Genomic DNA, 19,879 nt, shown 5'->3' on the forward strand with positions numbered 1-19,879 from the left:
GAGGCAGACAGGGTCCAGGAAAGCATAAAATGAACATGAGGACGGGAGGAACGCGCGAGAGGATAGATGGCTGGAACAACAGAAGAGGTGGCGGCAGCATGATGAGAGGAGGCATGATGCAATGCTGAGGCTACTGGAGGATCAAACTGATATGCTCCAGCATATGGTTGAGGTGCAGGAAAGGCACAGACCGCCACTGCAGCCCCTGTGTAATCAACCACCCTCCTCTCCAAGTTCCATAGCCTCCTCACCCAGATGCCCAAGAACATGGGGGGAGGTGCTCTGGGCACCCAACCACTCCACCATAGAGGACTGCCCAAGCAACAGAAGGCTGGCATTCAATAAGTTTTGAAGTGCAGTGTGGCCTTGTCCTTCCCTCCTCCCCTATCCCTCCCGGGCTACCTTGACAGTTATCCCCCTATTTGTGTGACGAATTAATAAAGAATGCATGAATTTGAAACAACAATGACTTTATTGCCTCTTCAAGCGGTGATCAAAGGGGGGGAGGGGAGGGCGGTTGGCTTACAGTGAAGTAGAGTGAACCAAGGGGGCGGGTTTTCATCAAGGAGAAACAAACAGAACTGTCACACCGTAGCCTGGTCAGCCATGAAACTGGCTTTCAAAGCTTCTCTGATGTGCAGCGCGCCCTGCTGTTTTTCTAGCCACCCTGGTGTCTGGCTGTGTGTAATCAGTGGCCAGGCGATTTGCCTCAACTTTCCACCTCGCCATAAACATCTCCCCCTTGCTCTCACAGCTATTGTGGAGCACACAGCAAGCAATAATAACAATGGGAATATTGGTTTCGCTGAGGTCTAACCGAGTCAGTAAACTGCATCAGCGCGCTTTTAAACATCCAAATGCACATTCTACCACCATTCTGCACTTGCTCAGCCTATAGTTGAACAGCTCCTGATTACTATCCAGGTTGCCTGTGTATAGCTTCATGAGCCATGGCATTAAGGGGTAGGCTGGGTCCCCAGGGATAACTATAGGCATTTCAACATCCCCAACGGTTATTTTCTGGTCTGGGAAGTAAGTCCCTTCCTGCAGCTGTTGAAACATACCAGAGATCCTCAAGATGCAAGCGTCATGTACCTTTCTCGGCCATCCCACATTGATGTTGGTGAAACGTCCCTTGTCATCCACTAGTGCTTGCAGCACCATTGAAAAGTACCCCTTTCGGTTTGTGTACTGGCTGCCTTGGTGCTCCAGACCCAAGATAGGGAGGGATATGCATTCCGTCTATCGCCCCACCAGAGTTAGGGAATCCCATTGTAGCAAAGCCATCCACTATAACCTGCACATTTCCCAGAGTCACTACCCTTGATAGCAGCAGCTCAGTGATTGCGTTGGCTACTTGGATCACAGCAGCCCCCACAGTAGATTTGCCCATTGCAAATTGATGCCTGACTGACCGGTAGCTGTCTGGCGTTGCAAGCTTCCAGAGGGCTATCGCCACTTGCTTGTGAACTGTGAGGGCTGTTCTCATCTTGGTATTCATGTGCTTCAGGGCAGGGGAAAGCAAGTCACAAAGTTCCATGAAAGTGCCCTTACGCATGCAAAAGTTACACAGTCACTGGGAATCATAGAATCATATAGAATATCAGGCTTGGAAGGGACCTCAGGAGGTCATCTAGTCCAACCCCCCTGCTCAAAGCAGGACCAATCCCCAACTAAATCATCCCAGCCAGGGCTTTGTCAAGCCTGACCTTAAAAACTTCTAAGGAAGGAGATTCCACTACCTCCCTAGGTAACGCATTCCAGTGCTTCACCACCCTTCTAGGGAAAACGTTTTTCCTAATATCCAACCTAAACCTCTCCCACTGCAACTTGAGACCATTACTCCTCGTTCTGTCATCTGGTACCACTGAGAACAGTCTAGATCCATCCTCTTTGGAACCCCCTTTCAGGTAGTTGAAAGCAGCTATCAAATCCCACCTCATTCTTCTCGTCTGCAGACTAAACAATCCCGGTTCCCTCAGCCTCTCCTCATAAGTCATGTGTTCCAGTCCCCTAATCATTTTTGTTGCCTTCCGCTGGACGTTTTCCAATTTTTCCACATCCTTCTTGTAGTGTGTGGCCCAAAACTGGACACAGTACTCCAGATGAGGCCTCACCAATATCGAATAGAGGGGAACGATCACGTCCCTCGATCTGCTGGCAATGCCCCTACTTATACATCCCAAAATGCCATTGGCCTTCTTGGCAACAAGGGTACACTGTTGACTCATATCCAGCTTCTCGTCCACTGTAACCCCTAGGTCTTTTTCTGCAGAACTGCTGCCTAGCCATTCGGTCCCTAGTCTGTAGCGGTGCATGGGATTCTTCCGTCCTAAGTGCAGGATTCTGCACTTGTCCTTGTTGAACCTCATCAGGTTTCTTTTGGCCCAATCCTCTAATTTGTCTAGGGCCCTCTGTATCCTATCCCTACCCTCCAGCGTATCTATCTCTCCTCCCAGTGTAGTGTCATCTGCAAACTTGCTGAGGGTGCAATCCACACCATCCTCCAGATCATTAATGAAGATATTGAACAAAACTGGCCCCAGGACCGATCCTTGGGGCACTCCACTTGATACCGGCTGCCAACTAGACATGGAGCCGTTGATCGCTATCCGTTGAGTCCGACAATCTAGCCTGCTTTCTATCCACCTTATAGTCCATTCATCCAGTCCATACTTCTTTAACTTGCTGGCAAGAATACTGTGGGAGACCGTGTCAAAAGCTTTGCTAAAGTCAAGGAACAACATGTCCACTGCTTTCCCCTCATCCACAGAGCCAGTTACCTCGTCATAGAAGGCAATTAGATTAGTCAGGCATGACTTGTCCTTGGTGAATCCATGCTGACTGTTGCTGATCACTTTCCTCTCCTGTAAGTGCTTCAGAATTGATTCCTTGAGGACCTGCTCCATGATTTTTCCAGGGACTGAGGTGAGGCTCATCCCAACCCGCAACACTGTGCAGTCCCACTAGTCTGTGCTTGTTTCCTGGGCCGAGAATCGGCATTCCATGGTATGACCCTGCCCCATTGCCACTAGGATGGCCAAACTGCTGGGGCCCGTGCTTTGAGAGAAGTCTGTGTCCCTGACCTCATCACTCTGGTCCCTGCGCTGCTGTTGCCTCCTTGCCTGCTTTTGCAGGTTCTGGTTCTGCATATACTGCATGATAATGCGCGAGGTGTTTACAATGCTCATAACTGCCACGGTGATCTGAGCGGGCTCCATGCTTGCCGTGGTATGGCGTCTGCAGGAGAGCAGAGTTGCAGGGGAACCGGTGGTTGGATGACCAGTTTTGCAGACCTACTGCACCATCTGCTGCCAGGACACAACAGCTGAGTGGGCTGCACATTCGCCGTGGTATGGCGAGACGAGCAGCCGAGCAGAGTTGCAGTGGAAGTGGCGGATGACAACGGTCATATTGAGGACCTGCGAGACCACCAGGAGAGCAGAGTGGCAGCGGAAGCAGTGGATGATGACGGTCATATAGAGGACCTGTGAGGTGGATTCATAGCACCAGGAGAGCAGAGTGGCAGTGGAAGTGGTTGTTCGATGACAACAGTTTGCAGACCTACTGCACCGTCTGCTGAAAGCAGTATGGCGCCCGCATGGAAAAAAGGCATGAAACGATTGTCTGCTGTTGCTTTCACGGAGGGAGGGGTGACTGACAAACGTACCCAAAACCACCCGCGACAATGTTTTTGCCCCATCAGGTATAGGGAGCTCAACCCAGAATTTCAGTGGGCGGCGGAGACTGCGAGAACTGTGGGATAGCTACCCACAGTGCAATGTTCCGAAAGTCGACGCTAGCCTCGGTACTGTGGACGCACTCCGCCGACTTAATGCGCTTAGTGGGGACACACACAATCGACTATATAGAACTGCTTTCTAAAAAATCAACTTCTATAAATTCGACCTAATTTCGTAGTGTAGACATACCCTACTTAAGTGCCAGACTTTCATAGTGTGGCTTCTGTTTGTTCATGTAACTCTCCTCACCCCAACCATTTGCAGGGACAGTCTTTTTGCATGCTATTGTGTGTGCAAATAACATCTACATGCAACAAAAACCCCATCTGTGCACACAAATCAAGGACATTTTAGTACATATAAATTATATTTATTATATGCTAGTGATATGCAGTTTTTTGCATGCTGTCCTCAGGATTGAACACACAAAATTTGAGAGGGCCAAATGGAGAGTGGTTTGAAGCACCATGGAAAATTTTTGGGGACATTGGAGAGTAAATAGAAAAATAGATTTTAAAGTATTTATAAATTTACAATTTATTTTTACAAAGACTGATACATTGTAGTCTAAGAACAATGTTTCTTTAAAATACTGTAGTCATTAGTAAGTCATTAACAGAGTTGACCAACATAATGAACGTAATGTAGAAAAATCTCATTCCATGGGCAAGTTAGTGATGGAGAAGTAAGGGAGTGTGACAGATTTATGTTATCAATCTGCCTGGGGCTTCAGGTGATCAGACTGAGGCTGCAGGATTTTTAGGGAGGTGATGAAGGAGCATAACAAGTGACTTAAGTTTAAAGCTTTATTAACCAAATAACAGCGGTGAGTGTTGGGTGCACCCCATGTCACTCAGAGGGAGGAAGAAAGCATTAGTGTCCAAGCCCTAATCCACTTTTATACTTACACATGCACAACCCAAGGCTGGCCAAACCTGGGTGTAATGTAAGAAGAGGGGGAAGGGTAAACGAGAGTTCTGCCCTGTGCACAGGTCGTTTAGGGTCTGCTGTAAATCTCCGACTTGCTTCAGCTCTCGGGAGGGTTTTAAGCCCTGGGTTCTTCTGGGGGCATTTCGTCCAGGGACCCCCATCCCCCGTGCTCTTTGTATCAGTCCAAACCGGCCTTCCGTGGCTTCCGCGGCTTCCCCAAAACACACTGGTTTCAGGGTCGCGAGCCTGTTGTGTTCCCATTCACTGGCCTTCACAATCTTGTTAGTTTTGCAACCCCTTCAGTTCTGTCTGGCTCACTTCTCTTTTTCTCACGGCTGGCTGGGGCTGGGATACAGGCTTCTGGCTGTTTGGCAGCAGAGAGCTTGTTTGTGTGCGCTGGCCTTGGGTGGCAGTTTTGTTCCTTATCTTCAGGCCTGGCTGGATCATCGAGTTATCCTGTTTCTTTCTCCCTTTCTCCCTCTTCGGCCTTTGTAACCCGCAAAGGAATTTTTTACTCCACAGTCACACCTTCAACCCTTCCCAAGATACTTTCCAATGCACATAAAGGCGGTTAGCAATATACAATGCTGGTGCTTACCCAGAGGACCGGGTGGGGCAATTTTTATTGTGACTGGAGGTGTCATTTGATTAATAAAAATCTACAAAGTCAATTTCAGTGGTGTCACCCTTTGCACTATGGCAGAGGTACTCTCTACTCCCTCCCCCGGCTTCCTGGTCCAGGTTCTCTGGTGGGTGGAAATGTTGATAGTATAGTGTCATTGGAGGTGGGTTGAGTTGGATATCATTCAAAAGCCCTTTCTCCCACAAACACGGTGGTAACAAGCATGACAAACCTAGAACAATTAAGTAGATATATATTTGAGAAAATATTTAAAAATCAACTTTTTTAAAATTATACTTTAACACAGGGATGCATTGCTTAATTAAAAAGACATTGACCTTTGTTGATCCTAGGGAAGTTAGCCTTGACACGTAGGACTGAAAACATCTATTCATTGAAGTCGTCGTCATCAGCGTCCTCTCTGTCTAGGGCACCAATGACCCACTGTCACGCTGACTGTCTTCTGTGCCACATTGGCACATCTCTGTACAAGGCAGGGTGCTGGCCAAACATTTGCAGGGTGGTGAGCATCTGGTTTTTGCACACAAGCATTTGATTAGCTGAATGATTCAGGATCACATGGTATTTCACAGAACTGCTGTGATCAGTCCATCTTCCAAGGTTCATCCGTGCCCAACAGGGGAATGTAGCTTTGGGTGTGCTTGAACATCTTGGAACCACTCCATTGCTTGATAATTTGCCCTCTTGGTAGGAGGCATAAATGCACACCATGTCAATGGCATTTTTTCTCTGTGTGTTTCTTGGAAAACAGCCACCAATGTAGCTCTGAAAGTGTCATAATGTTTGGTCTTCAAATGGTAAACTTGGCATATGAATGTCTCCAGTGCATTTATGACCTCATCAGTGACTGTATCAGCCGTTCCAAGGACCTTCAGAGTGAGGAGAGAGTCTTCGGAGGCTGAACCAAATCCGGTAGTGTCATATCCTGAAAGGACATGGAAATCTTGCTGTGCCGTGGCTTTTCATGGTCCAAGTGATAGAATTGTTTTATATCCCTCAGAGATGTGTTCCTGTTCCCCAGCAGAATCTTGAGGAAGTTTTGGGTAGTGTCTCTCGGAGAGCACTGGGACATCTGTTCTAATGCCAAAATGCACATTTCAGTAGCACCTCTCCCCATGGCATTGATGGTATGCAAGATAATTTTAGTGTTAGCTTCCTTATGGTAACTAAGAAGAAACTCCACTGAACAGTGTGAGGCAGCAGCTTCATTATACCATATGATGATGAAAGTCTTTCAGCAGTTCTTCGCATGAGTGTTCTTTCTGCAGGGTACATGGTTAACTCATACTTCATGTGAGTATGAGACAGTAGCTTCTTCATTATGACATTGGCAATGTTCATGGAGTCAATGATTTTTGTATCACAGGGGTTCTCAAACTTCTTGCACCGTGACCCCCTTCTGACAACAAAAATTATGACAGCACCCCAGTAGAGGGGGATCAAAGTCTGAGCCTGCCCAGTCCCGCCACCCAGGGGGATGGGCGGGCAAAGCCAAAGCCCCACCTTCCCCGGCCGGCATGGCCAAAGCCCAAGGGCTTCAGCCCCAGGCAGGAGGCCTGTAACCTGAGCCCTGCCGCACAGGGCTGAAGCCCTCGGGCTTGGGCTTTGGCCCCAGCAAGTCTAAGCCAGCTCTGGTGACCCCATTAAAATGGAGTCGCTACCCACTTCGGGGTCCCTACCCACAGTTTGAGAACCACTGTGGTATCGGATGGGTGCAGTGCCATGGAGCCACTTCTTTCTGGTAATGTTTTTAATTGATTCCTCTGTGTATATGTCAAACACAAGGTGGACTTCATCATAGGTCTAATATTTAGTCTTTGGCCTCATAATGAAGTGTTCAGCCAAATCTCAGCAAGTGTTAAGTTTCTGGTTTTTCAAGAGTTTGTACCTCAGCCATTCCATCTATGATTGTTATACTGAAAGGGGTCTGCTGACATAAGGTACTGGTTGTCATATTGTCTGTAGGTCCTGTTTTAGGAAGACTATGCCAGATGCGCATTAGTTTGCTTTTCACCTGACATACATGCATTGTTCCGTCACATTCAAACATCGATTGTACTTTTAGAGTACTTTCCCAAACACTCATGTAAATCAACAATATGCTGAGATCTGGACATAACCAGGAGATGAGCGAACAATGACCCTGTGGTCAGCTCTGGAATAGTCTCTGCCGTCTTCACTCTGCCTCTCTTCTTTGCATTTGAGCACAGCTTTAGTCTGTTCTTCTTGATTGGAGCCCATAGATTAATGGAGCCTTGGATAATTCTTTGGCTATTTTTGAAGGCTTCATAAAAGTCATGACCCAAAGTATCCATTGGACTGACATCTTTAGCTATCTCATCGCTGAAGACTGATTTTAGTCATGATATTAATGAGCTCTGGTCTGTCATATGCAAATGGGTTGCCATAAGCTCATCTTGTAGCTTTAAAATTGTCCCTTCTTGGCATATAACAGCGCCTAATGAGTTTAGATGGAGCTTGGTTGTTTCTGGGGAAGTCCATCCTAGCCATGCTTAAATGTTCTGGAGTTGTCAGGAAAATCCAGGAAAGAGCATTTGGATGCTGTCTTATGACCACCATCTATGTACCTTTCTCCCCCCCCCCCCCGGACTTTCTGTGTTTTGTTTTCGTGTCCTAGGCCTTCATCTGAACTAAGTGCACAGAAGGGAACTGGCAATACCACCAAGCGTTTAACTGCATCCTCCATGGTGGTATTCTCCAAAGATTCAGCTGCTAGGTGGTACTCTTTGTCTCCCCATTGATGCCTAAAAATGATCAAGACCAAAGTAGAAACAAGGATTTTGTAATAATTACTTTGGGATTGTAATTAATGATACTTAACTGTATGCATACCATTCATGGGTGGATTCCAGTAATTTCTAGCTGAATGCTGACATCTTAAACAATGCCTCATTACAACTATTCTGGCATAATAAACAAAGCTGATGATCAATACGAGTAAACCCTCTTTTTTTGCCAGTGATAGCAAATCAACTTGAAGCGCTCCTTCCATTTATAGTAATCTAACATTTTAAAAAATTAATAGGGGGTATCATGTTCTGAGCATTAATTGGTAACACAGTAGCCAGTCAAGGGCCACAGTTTAACTTTGTGAGGGCTGCATGTTTGATATGCCTGTCGTAAAGTATAATTTTTAAAATGTTGATTTTAAATATTTTCTCTAATATGTATCTGCATAATTGTTCTAGGTTTGTCGTGTTTGGTACCATTGTATTAGTGGGAGAAAGGGATTTTGAATAATACCCAGCTCGACCAATTTCCAACAACAGTGTACTATCAAAATTTCTACCAACTGGAGGACCTGTGGCTGGGAGACAGTGGGGTGGGAGGGGGTGAATCCCCCCCACCATGCCACAGGCGGTGACCCCACTGAAATTATGATTCTGTAGATTTTTAAAAATCAAATGACACCTGCTTTACCTTTCTATCATGAACTTGCCAGTGGAATTACACATGGTCCCAGACTAAACATAGTACAAATTGTCCGACTCTGTAACACACTTGGCAAAGCATTCAGTGTAGGTTGAAACAGAACAGGTGAGGTTTAATGCTAGTTAAATGAGTATATGATGGTGTATGTGCTTTAACTAGCGTGTTTTGACTCTTGGACTTAGTGCTTAAAAGCCCCTTGTATTTACTTATAAAGTTAAATTGTAAAAATGTTCTTGTTGAAGCTTATTTTGTCACATACTTCAAAGAATCAGTGCTTATAGTACAAACTACTGATTCAATAAAATGCCTAATTCTACAAAAAAAATTTTTTTATCTATAACAGGAAAAAAAAATAATCCGTCGTCTGTCTGATGATGAGCTAAGCTCTTCCACAAGCTCCACAGATAAGTCAGATGGAGATTCCAAGGAAGGGTAAGTGTTTTCTTACTTGCATACAGACATTCAGTAGTCACTGACACTGCAAATAAGTACCTTATTGTGCTTTAACTTGGTGTGGAAAACTGTGTGTAGAAATGTGTTTCTAAGGATGATGCATAGTGGGGTTATGAAGAGCTACACAGTAAAAGAATCAGATACCTTTTGTTCATTGCTCTTTTGTGACATACACTTCTTTATCTACTGTGTTTAACTTCTTTGTGTGTGGCTGCTGTGCCTCCAAGTGCTGTCATGAATGCTTTCCAGGAAATTGATTTTCCACCATCAAGGAGAGGAACTAATGTGTCAGGAAGCATTGAGAACTATTACTTGGAAAGTTGTTAACATGGTTTTCCTGACATTGTGGGCTCAGTTGAAGTATTTATCTAGGATCTTGTCTACATTTGGCGTCTTTGTTAAAATCTTCCTCCATTGTACTTCCAGTGGTGGTAATGCTAATGTAGATTGGATGTTGGTGGCTGGCTAGGTTCTTAAACTTTGTTGTTAAGACTTGCTCAGTGCAAAGGTTAGATGAAATGATGCTAAAAGCTCCTATGCCTTGTTGCATTACTACCACAACCAATGGATCTGCATAGCAACAAGAATTTAACACAGACTACATAACAAGGCCTACTTAGATCACAAGATTATGGAAAGTCCACATGGACTGCAAAATGGAGATTGGCATTGAATTAGATTTTTTCCCCCCCTTTTCTAGAAAAAGCAATACAAATGAAATGAATGATTTGGTACAGCTAATGACTCAGACACTGAAAATGGATTCTAAAGAGAACTGTGAATACCCTTCAATCCTAACCCCTGCATCAGAGTTCAAGCTTCATAGGAAATACAGAGACACTCTCATCCTACATGGAAAAGTATCTAATGAACCAGAGAAATTCAAATTTGAAGAATTTCCTTCAGGTCTGTAGCTCTGTTAATGCTTTAAAATAGTGGTTATAAACTGTGGTCTATGGACCACCAGTGGTTTGCAGAGCACTTGCTGGCAGTGCACAGGAAGCTGGCTGGTTAGATGGGGCTGTTCTCCTTTCTTCTGTTACACATGAAAGCAGCTAAAAATTAATTACATTTTTAATATCCCTTTTCCATTTAAGTAATTGCTGTAGTTGCTACAGGGATGTTATTTGCTTGACAGTTGGAGGGGAGGTGCTCCATGTAATTGTGAATAAAAGAGAAGGTGGTTCACGAGGTAATCTATCAATATGTGACCCACACTATGAAGGTTTTAAATAACCATTTAAGATCTAAAATTGTAGATTTCAATATCTTAAAATACAACTTTAAAACTTCCAAATAATTTAGTTGCTGTAAAGCTTTGCAGATCACCTTTAAGGCTTAATCTTTAAATGGGACTCAACTCAGCATCTCAAAAACCTGGGGCTTTGTGCAGATGCAGGAGTCACTTGCAGAAATCCCATCACAGAATTGGGGCCCGTCATAACCATACAGCTAAGGGTAGCCTAGAATTCCGCCTTACCTGTAGAGGGTTAAGAAATAATCTGGTTGGCACCTGACCAAAAGGACCAATGGGGAACGAAGATACTTTCAAATCTGGGAGGCGGGGGCTTTGTTTGTGGTCTTTGTTGGTGTGTTCTCTGGGGAAGCAGAGAAGCATCAGGTTTTAAGACTTTCTCCTAAAATCATCCTAAAACAAGTCTCAATATTGCAAAAAGAGTAAGTAAATAAGGCAAGGCGCATTAGATTAGCTTTTGTTTTGCGCTTGTGAATTTTCCCTGTGCTAAGAGAGAGGTTTATCCCTGTTTTTTGTAACTTTAAAGTTTTGCCGAGAGGGGAATCCTTTGTGTTTTGAGTCTGATTACCCTGTAAAGTTACCTTCCATCCTGATTTTACAGAGGTGCTTCTTTTACTTTTTTTTCTTTATTATAAATGTTCTGTTTTTTAAGAATCTGGTTTAGCTATTTGGTTGGTATATTATTCTCAAGCCTTCCCAGGAAGGGAGTGTAGGGCTTGGGGGGAGGGGAGGGGGTATTTTGGGGGAATAGGAATTCCAAGTGGTCCTTTTCCTGAATCTTTGTCTAACTCACTTGGTGGTGGCAGCAGTACCCATCCAAGGACAAGGAAGGATTTGTGCCATGGCGAAGTTTTTAACCTAAGCTGGTAGAAATAAGCTTAGGGGTCTTTCATGCGGGTCCCCACATCTGTACTCTAGAGTTCAGAGTGGGGAGGGAACCCTGACTGGGCCTTATTTTGCAGCTGCAAGTGGTTCTCTAATTTTGCAACGATAAATGCAAGTAAATCATCGTTTGCAATTCAGCCTTCACAAGAGTGGTCATATTCTGAAATGCTACTCTAAAAATGGCATCTTAAGGTTTGTTTTTGACTTTCAGAGTACCTGTGCACTGGAATAAAACACCTGTGATATGGCTGTGGTTGGCCCAGGTCAGCTGACCCGGGGTAGTTTTGCAGGGCTAAAAATTGCGGTGTAGATATTCTGGCTTGGACTGGACCCCAGATTCTGGGATCATTGCGCCCCCCCGCCCTACCCCGCCCCTTGCAGAGTCCCAGAGCTCGAGCTCAGTTTGCAAGTCAAAAGATGGATGGAAAAAAAATCAGCTTGGAATCTGAAAGTCTCAAACTGTTCTTCCTGGCTCATGTGTTGTAAGTAACAAGGATTCTAGTTAATTCTCTTCTGGTGATTGAGAAAGCAGAATTGAATCAAGATAACTCTCCCATAGTTATGGCAGTTCTGCAAAGATAACAGGAGTAAAATATACTGAAAGCTTTTGTCTCTATAGTCAGTGGACATGACTCTGTGAGTGTACAGGGAGCAAATTTTGGTCAGTGAAGTGCCTTTTTACATGGTCAATTTTTCTCACATAGCTGCACTTTAAAATTTATAATAGTATGGTGATCTGCTCAGGTATTTTACAGCTGCTGTTACTGGTACTGGAAATCTATAACCAATTTGAAGGTGCTGGTACAGTGGCTTAAATTTTCATAGAATCATAGAATATCAGGGTTGGAAGGGACCTCAGGAGGTCATCTAGTCCAATCTCCTGCTCAAAGCAGGACCAATCCCCAGTTTTTGCCCCAGATCCCTAAATGGCCCCCTCAAGGATTGAACTCACAACCCTGGGTTTAGCAGGCCAATGCTCAAACCACTGAGCTATCCCTCCCCCCCAATTTAATTTTTCTTAAATTGCAATCTCTTCTGGTTTATCAAGTCCTTTTCTTTCACATGTTAATGCAGAAAGGGGATTTAGGGTGCTAATAGGTTATATCTTTCAACCTTGAATCATTGGCTTAAATCCAGCCTGTGTCAGTAGTGGGAGCCATATTACTTTGGACACTGAAATCATCCAAAATTAAAGTTTTGACACTTTCGGTTTTGTTCCTAGTTTAGATCTTCCATTATCATAAAACTGCATTCATAAGTGGGATCCCTTGTTTGCAGTTTAAGCAGAGAAATGAAGGCGTGAAAGGTCAATGAGGCACACTGCTGGAAGACTGTACTGCTGCCCGTGCTATTCTGTCCTATATATAAATACAATACTTACGAACTTTTACATTCATTTTGTTTTTCAAATGTAAAGTGATTGAAGTGTTTTTTTACCTCTATATCAGGGTTCTCTACATTGTGTGGCTGTGAAATTTGTTGTAGAATCCACCTTTTGCCACACAATTGTTTTTCAGAACATCAACTTAATTTTTAAAAAATATTTCTACCATTATGATTACAAAGAACCTTCCAGACATGATTAGAGTATACACTCATACAGTGATGTCTGTCTGAGTCTAACACCCTGAGCCCTCCAAGACCTGATTTTGCAAACTGAATCTGTATGAACCTTGCACCTGCATAGAGACCCAGTAGTCACCTTCAGATGACTGACCTATTTAATTGTATTTCTGCTGATCAGAGACATCCAGTTGAGGTGCCTATTCCACAATCCTAAACCACCTTCCAGGCTTTTGCTGGTACCAACCACTCTAAGTTACTTCTAGTACATATAAGGTGACTGTTAATATTGTCAGTGCAAAAATAGTTAATTTTATTATTTTTTTAGATGTTTTATCTGGTCCTGAAAAGATCAGAAGAATGGTTGAAATTCTGAGGTCTGATGTGGTGCAAGGGCTGGGAGTGAAACTTCTAGAGAAAGTGTATGACATCATGGAGGAAGATGATGAACTGAAGAGAGAGGTGAGTTTCTTTCCTACATATTGTAATCAATTGTATTTGCTTCTTTTTTCTTCCACACAAAGGTTAAATGAGCATTGTTTTTATTTTTATATCTTGAGAAACTGATCTGATGTAATGATATAGGCTCTGATCCTGCAAAGACTTAAGCACATGCTTAATTGTTTGCAGAATCAGTATCATACTCATGTATATTGACTACACAAATTACCATGTTATACAATGTAATTGATTCAGAATGTAAGAAGGGGAGCAGCCTTGAATTCTTTGATCCTACTTGGAAGTTGATAGCAATGCCATATACCCTTATCTTCCAATTTGGAAAAGTTACAAGAGATTTGACTACTTTGACATTAATCTATTAGCATATCTTCATTATGCATTCAACTTTGAATGGCCAAATTCTGTCTTCTGCCTTCACTGGAAGTTGTGCATGTGTATTTGAACATGTATCCAAAGGCAGAAACTGATCCTTCTTCTTTGAGTGCTTGTGCATGTCAATTCCAATCAGGTATGTGCACACCACGTGCACACCAGCTGGAAGATTTTTCCCTTAGCAGCATCTGTAGGGTTGGCCTGGGTGCCCCCTGGAGTTGCGCCTCATGGCGCCCAATTTAGGGCCCTACTAACCCGCCACCTCCTTAGTTCCTTCTCGCTGCTAGTGACGACTAGCTGGAACAAACTGTTGCTCTTGCTTTACAAGCGTGTTTGGGCAGTGTCCACTCTTCATGTTTATAGCTTCTAGTGTTAGCAATCAGTCAGTTAAGAGCTACTAGAACTATGAACTATTAAGTTTTCTTTTGGGGATTCCCCCCAACAATGCTTCCCCGGTTCTGGGGTATGACTCGGTCCCCAGGGGTTCAAGCTCTATGAAGACTGTGGAAAGTTTATGCCTAAGAGCGACCCGCACTCTTCCTGTCTGCGGTGCCTTGGGGAGAGTCACCAGAAGGAGAAGTGCAGAATTTGCAAAGGGTTCTGCCCTAGGACCTTGAAGGACCGAGATCAAAGACTCAAGATCCTTCTAATGGAGGCAGCACTCAGACCGCAATCTGACCCAGGATCAGCAGAACCCACGCCCAGCACCTCCTCATCGGTGCGCAGTGCTCCGGCACCGATGGTGCACAAGCCAGTCCCGAGGAAGGACCCCAAGGAGTCACGGCTCTGCCCACGGACAGTCTTCTGTCAAGCAGCAGTCTCAGTCCCCGGTGCCCCACAAAAAGAAAAGGCTGGAGAGGGGTTGCTCTCCCCCATCCAAGCCCAAGGAGCCTGCGGCAGGGAGATCCAATTTGGGCAATGTCACCTCGCCTCCTCCGACTCCTAGGGTCTCATCAACTCCTCCCCTCCTCCCCCGGGGTACAGGAGGCTGAGTGGCTCTTCTGGACACCCTGGGCGAATCGTCAGAGCCAGGGACAAATCCAAGGGTCAAGGTCCAGGTCTGCATCGGTGTCTTTGGCGTCCCTCCACAAGCACCGTTGGCAGAGGCACCACCAACACCTCTACCTTTGCCTGCAGCATCGGCACAGACTCTTCCGACACTGGCATCGGCAATCTCGGCACTGCCAGCATCGGTGCCGATGATCTTAGTTCCAACGGCCCCGGCACCACAGGCTATGGACCTGGCAGCACAGCAGTACCAGGTGCCGCGTGATTCCCTGGGTGCTGAAGGGAGTGAGCAGGGCCCATTGCCAGGACTTTCCTCCTCATCCTCCCCAGACGAAACCATGGTGGGGACATAGATGGCCCCGGCCTTGGAGGACAACAGGGTCCTGCAACAGCTTCTGCGACAGGTGGCCCAGAACCTAGGCATCCAGGCAGAGGAGGTGGTAGAGGACGCTGACCTGATGGTTGACATCCTCGCCTCCTCCGGACCCTCTCGTATTGCCTTGTCATTAATAAAGACTGTTACTGAGACCACAAAGACCTTGTGGCAGACCCCCGCATCTCTGTCCCCTACGGCCAAGAGAAATGAGAGGCAGTACTTTGTCCCTTCAAAGGGATATGAGCACCTATATACCCACCCACCTGCCTATTCCCTGGTGGTTGATGCAGTGAACCAGCGTGAGCGCCAGGGCTACCAAGGCCCCTCCCCTAAAAATAGGGACGCTAAAAAACTAGACCTTTTTGGGAGGAAGGTCCACTCTACTGTCCCGCATACCAAACAGCAGGTCATCGTTAGCAGATACTTGCAGAACACCTGTGGCGCGATGGCCAAGTTTTTGCTGAGCTGCTGCTGCAGGACTCTCGTGCAGAGTTCTCGGCACTGGTGGTGGAAGGAAAACTGATTTCCCAAGCTTCCCTACAGGCCGCATTGGATGCGGCAGATGCAGCCTCCTGCTCAGTGGCCACAGGGGTTGCAATGAGGAGGAGTCCCTGGTTGCAGGTCTCTGGTCTCCCCTATGAGGTCCAACAAACCTTCCAGGACCTCCCCTTCGAGGTTTCGGCCCTATTTTCCGATAAAACGGATGAAAGACTCCAGTCTAAAGGACTCAAGGACCACCTTCAGCTCCTTGGGCCTCCACACTCGCACCACTCAGCGCAGGCACTTCCGGCTGCAGCTTCCCTCATGGTTCTACCAATCACAGAACCAGCAGTATGCTCCTTGGAGGAGGAATAGGAGCAGCAGGAGAAGACAGCACCCGTCCTCCAGCTAGGGCTCTGGCCAGCCCAGCCCAACCCACCTCCCAGCACCAGACCGCCTTTTGAGGGTGTGGTCAAGGACAGTGCACCAGTACAAGAACTGGATCTACCCCGACTTACCTTTTCATCCCAACTATCCCCTTTCTACCGTGCATGGTAATGTATCACTTCGGACCGCTGGGTACTCTGCAGGGTAGAGAGAGGATACTCCATCTAATTCTGTGCCCTTCCAACCCCCTTTCCTGTCCTCCTTCAGGGACCCCTCTCACGAGCAAATCCTTATTCAGGAGATGCACTTGCTCCTCTCTCTAGGGGCAGTGGAAGAGGTTCCTCAGGAGCAAAGGGGCAAGGGTTTCTACTCCCGGTATTTCCTAATACTGAAAGCCCATCCTAGACCTGAGAGAACTCAACAAGTTCCAGAAGAAGCTCAAGTTCCGCATGGTCTCTTTGGCCTCCATTATCCCCTAATTGGATCTAGGAGACTGGTATACTGCCCTCAACTTGAAGGACGCATACTTTCACATAGTAATAATTCCGTCCCACGAAAAATACCTCAGGTTTGTGGTGAACAATCACCACTATCATTTCACAGTCCTTCCTTTTGGCCTGTCAGTTGCTCCTTGAGCGTTCGCCAAGTACATGGCAGTCGTGTCGGCATTCCTGTGCAAGCGGAAGGTACAGGTGTTCCTGCACCTCGATGACTGGCTGATCAAGGGCCACTCCAGGTCTCAAGTGGAGGCACAGGTCAGCTGCCTAAGAATGACATTTGGTGAACTGGGTCTCCTCCTAAACGAAGGGAAATCAACGCTGTCCCCTGTTCAGAGGATAGTTTATAGGGGCAGTGCTGGACTCGACACAAGCCATGGCATACCTCCCAGAAGCCAGGTTTTGGTCCCTGGACGACATCATATGGGCTCTCAGGCAGTTCCCCATCACTAGAGCAAGGAATTGCCTGACGCTTCTGGGACACATGGTGGCTTGTACCTACGTAGTACAGCATGCCAGACTCAGACTTCGACCACTTCAGTAGTGGCTGGCATCAGCATATTGGCCAGTCCGGACAGGATTATAACCCTGCCTTGCCCGGTACTCGACTCCCTCCTGTGGTGGCTCGACCCACAGGTAGTAGGTGCAGGGGTCCCCTTCACCATCCCTCAGCCATCACTCTCGTTAGTGACAGATGTGTCAGACTTGGGCTGGGGGGCACATATGGGAGATCTCAGAACACAAGGCCTTTGGTCTCAGGCAGATCTCGCTCTCCACATCAATGTCAGAGAGCGGTGTGCCTGCCATGGCAGACTTACACATCTCCCTGCTAAGTGGGGTCTGAATCAGTCCTGACAGACAACACCACGGCAGTGTTTTATATCAACAAACAGGGGGGTGCACGCACCTCTCCCCTGTGCCAGGAGAAGCCCTCCTGCTGTGGGACCTCTGTGTAGAGCACTCAATACACCTGCAAGCATCGTACCTCCCTGGAATACAGAATGAGCTGGTGGACCATCTCAGCAGGTTGTTTCACAGCCACGAGTGGTCCCTTTGCCCGGACATGAAATCAATTTTCCGTTGGTGGGACTTTCCCCAAATAGACCTTGTTCCCTGCACAACGCAACAGGAAGTGTCAGCGATTCTGCTCCTTCCTGAGTCACAGTCCGGGCTCCATCACGGACGCGTTCCCACCTTTCCCTCTCTTTCACAAGGTGCTCCTTAAGATTCGCAGGGACTGAGCTTTGGTGATATTGATAGCTCCAGCCTGGACCTGCCAGCACTGGTACTCATCGCTCCTGGAGACCCCGGTCACCCTGCCACTCTTCCCAGACCTAGTAATACCTCCAACATCCAAACCTTGAGTCGCTCCACCTCACAGAGTGGAAGCTCCATGGCTGAATGCAGTGGCGCTCTCCTGCTCTGATCAAGTCAGACAAGTTCTTCTTGGCAGCAGAAAACCTTCCATAGGAGCTGGCTACCTTGCCAAGTGGATGAGATTTTTCAGTCTGGTCAGAGCAGCACCTCCCGTCCCCAACGCTTGCCTCGGTGCCGCTTATACTGGACTGTCTTCAGCAGGGGCTGTCCATGTGGTCAATAAGGGTTCACTTGGCCGCCATCTCCACCTTCCACCCAGGCGCAGAGGGCTGTTCAGTCTTTGCAAATCCGATGGTCAGCTGTTTCCTTAAAGGTCTCAGTAGGCTATACCCGCAGGTCCGGCAGCCTGTCCCGGCTTGGGACCTCAATCTGGTCCTTTCCAGGCTTACAGGATCACCATTTGAGCCCTGGGCGATATGCTCCCTGCTCTCTCACTCATACAAGGTGGCATTTCTGGTAGCGATAACCTCAGCTAGGAGGGTGTCTGAGCTCAGGGCCCTAACATCAGAACCCCCTTACACTGTATTCCCTAAGGACAAGGTTCAACTCGGGCCTCACCCAGCTTTTCCAATTTTACATCAACCAGGACATTTTCCTCCCTGTATTCTACCCTAAGCCACACTCAGTGCCAGGGAGCTAAGGCTTCACTCATTGGCTGTCCGCAGAGCGCTAGCCTTCTACATCGAGAGAATGAAACCATTCCGACGGTCCATCCAGTTATTCGTGGTGGTGGCGGACAGAATGAAAGGTCTTTGTCTCCTCTCAACATATCTCATCATGGATCATGTCATGCATTTGGGAGTGCTACAACGTGGCAAATGTGCCCGCTCCTTCAGTCACCGCGCACTCCACCAGGGCTTAGGCCTCCTCAGTGGCATTCCTGGCGCAGGTTCCCACCCAGGAAATCTGCAGAGCAACAACGTGGTCCTCCATACACACTTTCCCCACACACTATGCGATTACCCAGCAGGCCAGAGAAGATGCGGCCTTCGGACGAGCAGTGCTCCAATCAGTGGAAGACACTGACCCCACCTTCTGAACTTAGGTTTGTGAGTCACCTGATTGGAATGGGCATGAACAAGCACTCAAAGAAGAAAAAATGGTTACTCACCTCATAACTGTTCTTCGAGATGTGTTGTTCATGTCAATTCCAATACCCACCCTCCTACCCCTCTGTCAGAGTAGCCAGCAAGAAGGAACTAAGGGCGTGGCAGGTCGGCAGGGCCCTATATTGGGCGCCATGAAGGCATGATTCCGGGGACGCCCAGGCCGACTCTACGGACACTAAGGGAAAAATTTTCCAGCCGGCGTGCATGCGGCACACACACACCTGAGTGGAATGGACATGAACAACATATCTTGAAGAACAACAGTTACGAGAAGGCGAGTAACCATTTTTTCATCTTCCTATTTAATGTAGACCTTGGCGACAAATTATTATACAGACAAGTTTAATTAAAAAATTCCAGTTGTTTTAAATTTCACACCTTTTAATTCTGGAATTCCTTTCAAACTATGGCACTTTGGAATATGCTCTTTGAGCCAACACTATGATTGTGTTTAAATGTTAGCAGCTCCCCCTTTTGATTGGTCAAACTTTTCATGTGACATTTTTATTTAAAGGTGCTTTGGTATCTTCAATGTAAGTCTATCAAGTAGCAGCATTCATGTCTCTGATTAAAAAACAGCTGACTATTTCTTTTATGCTTAATAGTTGCACTTACGGGAGCACATGAGAGAGAAGTACACAAATTACAGTGTAAAGGCTCGCCATCTGAAGTTTCTTGAAGAAAATGTTAAGTTTTGACCAGGTGACTTAACTGGACCTTTCTTCTCTTAGAGCTGTTGCAGAAAGGCAGCAAGGACCTAGTTTTAGAGGTTGTCTGATAGATTGAATTATCTCCATATTCTGTATAGACTAATTTTGTGGTACTTGTATTTACCCATGGATCTTTCATATCTGGGTAAAGAGGTAAACTGGTCTTGATAGAGTGG

At 46.4% G+C, this 19,879-nt stretch overlaps 2 protein-coding genes across 4 annotated transcripts in view; both read left to right on the top strand.

Annotated features, from left to right (window-relative positions):
* Positions 1-9,201, top strand: part of NEK4 (NIMA related kinase 4) — a 29,930-nt gene extending 20,729 nt beyond the window's left edge. For all 3 annotated transcript variants that reach the window (XR_006292501.1, XR_006292502.1, XM_043552228.1), the window contains one exon: positions 9,113-9,201. Coding sequence is in view for 1 of the 3 variants with exons in the window: in XM_043552228.1 (XP_043408163.1) it covers positions 9,113-9,141 (29 nt within the window). In the remaining 2 variants the exon portion in view is untranslated. The remainder of the gene's footprint in view (positions 1-9,112) is intronic.
* A 2,249-nt stretch (positions 9,202-11,450) lies between these two features.
* GLT8D1 (glycosyltransferase 8 domain containing 1) overlaps positions 11,451-19,879 on the top strand; it is a 44,166-nt gene continuing 35,737 nt past the window's right edge. Inside the window, exons 1-2 of the mRNA XM_043552231.1 lie at positions 11,451-11,844; positions 13,254-13,387. The gene's annotated coding sequence lies outside the window, so the exon portion shown is untranslated. The remainder of the gene's footprint in view (positions 11,845-13,253; positions 13,388-19,879) is intronic.

The sequence above is a fragment of the Chelonia mydas genome, chromosome 7 (genome assembly GCF_015237465.2).
Source record: "Chelonia mydas isolate rCheMyd1 chromosome 7, rCheMyd1.pri.v2, whole genome shotgun sequence".
NCBI classification, from domain to species: Eukaryota; Metazoa; Chordata; order Testudines; family Cheloniidae; genus Chelonia; species Chelonia mydas.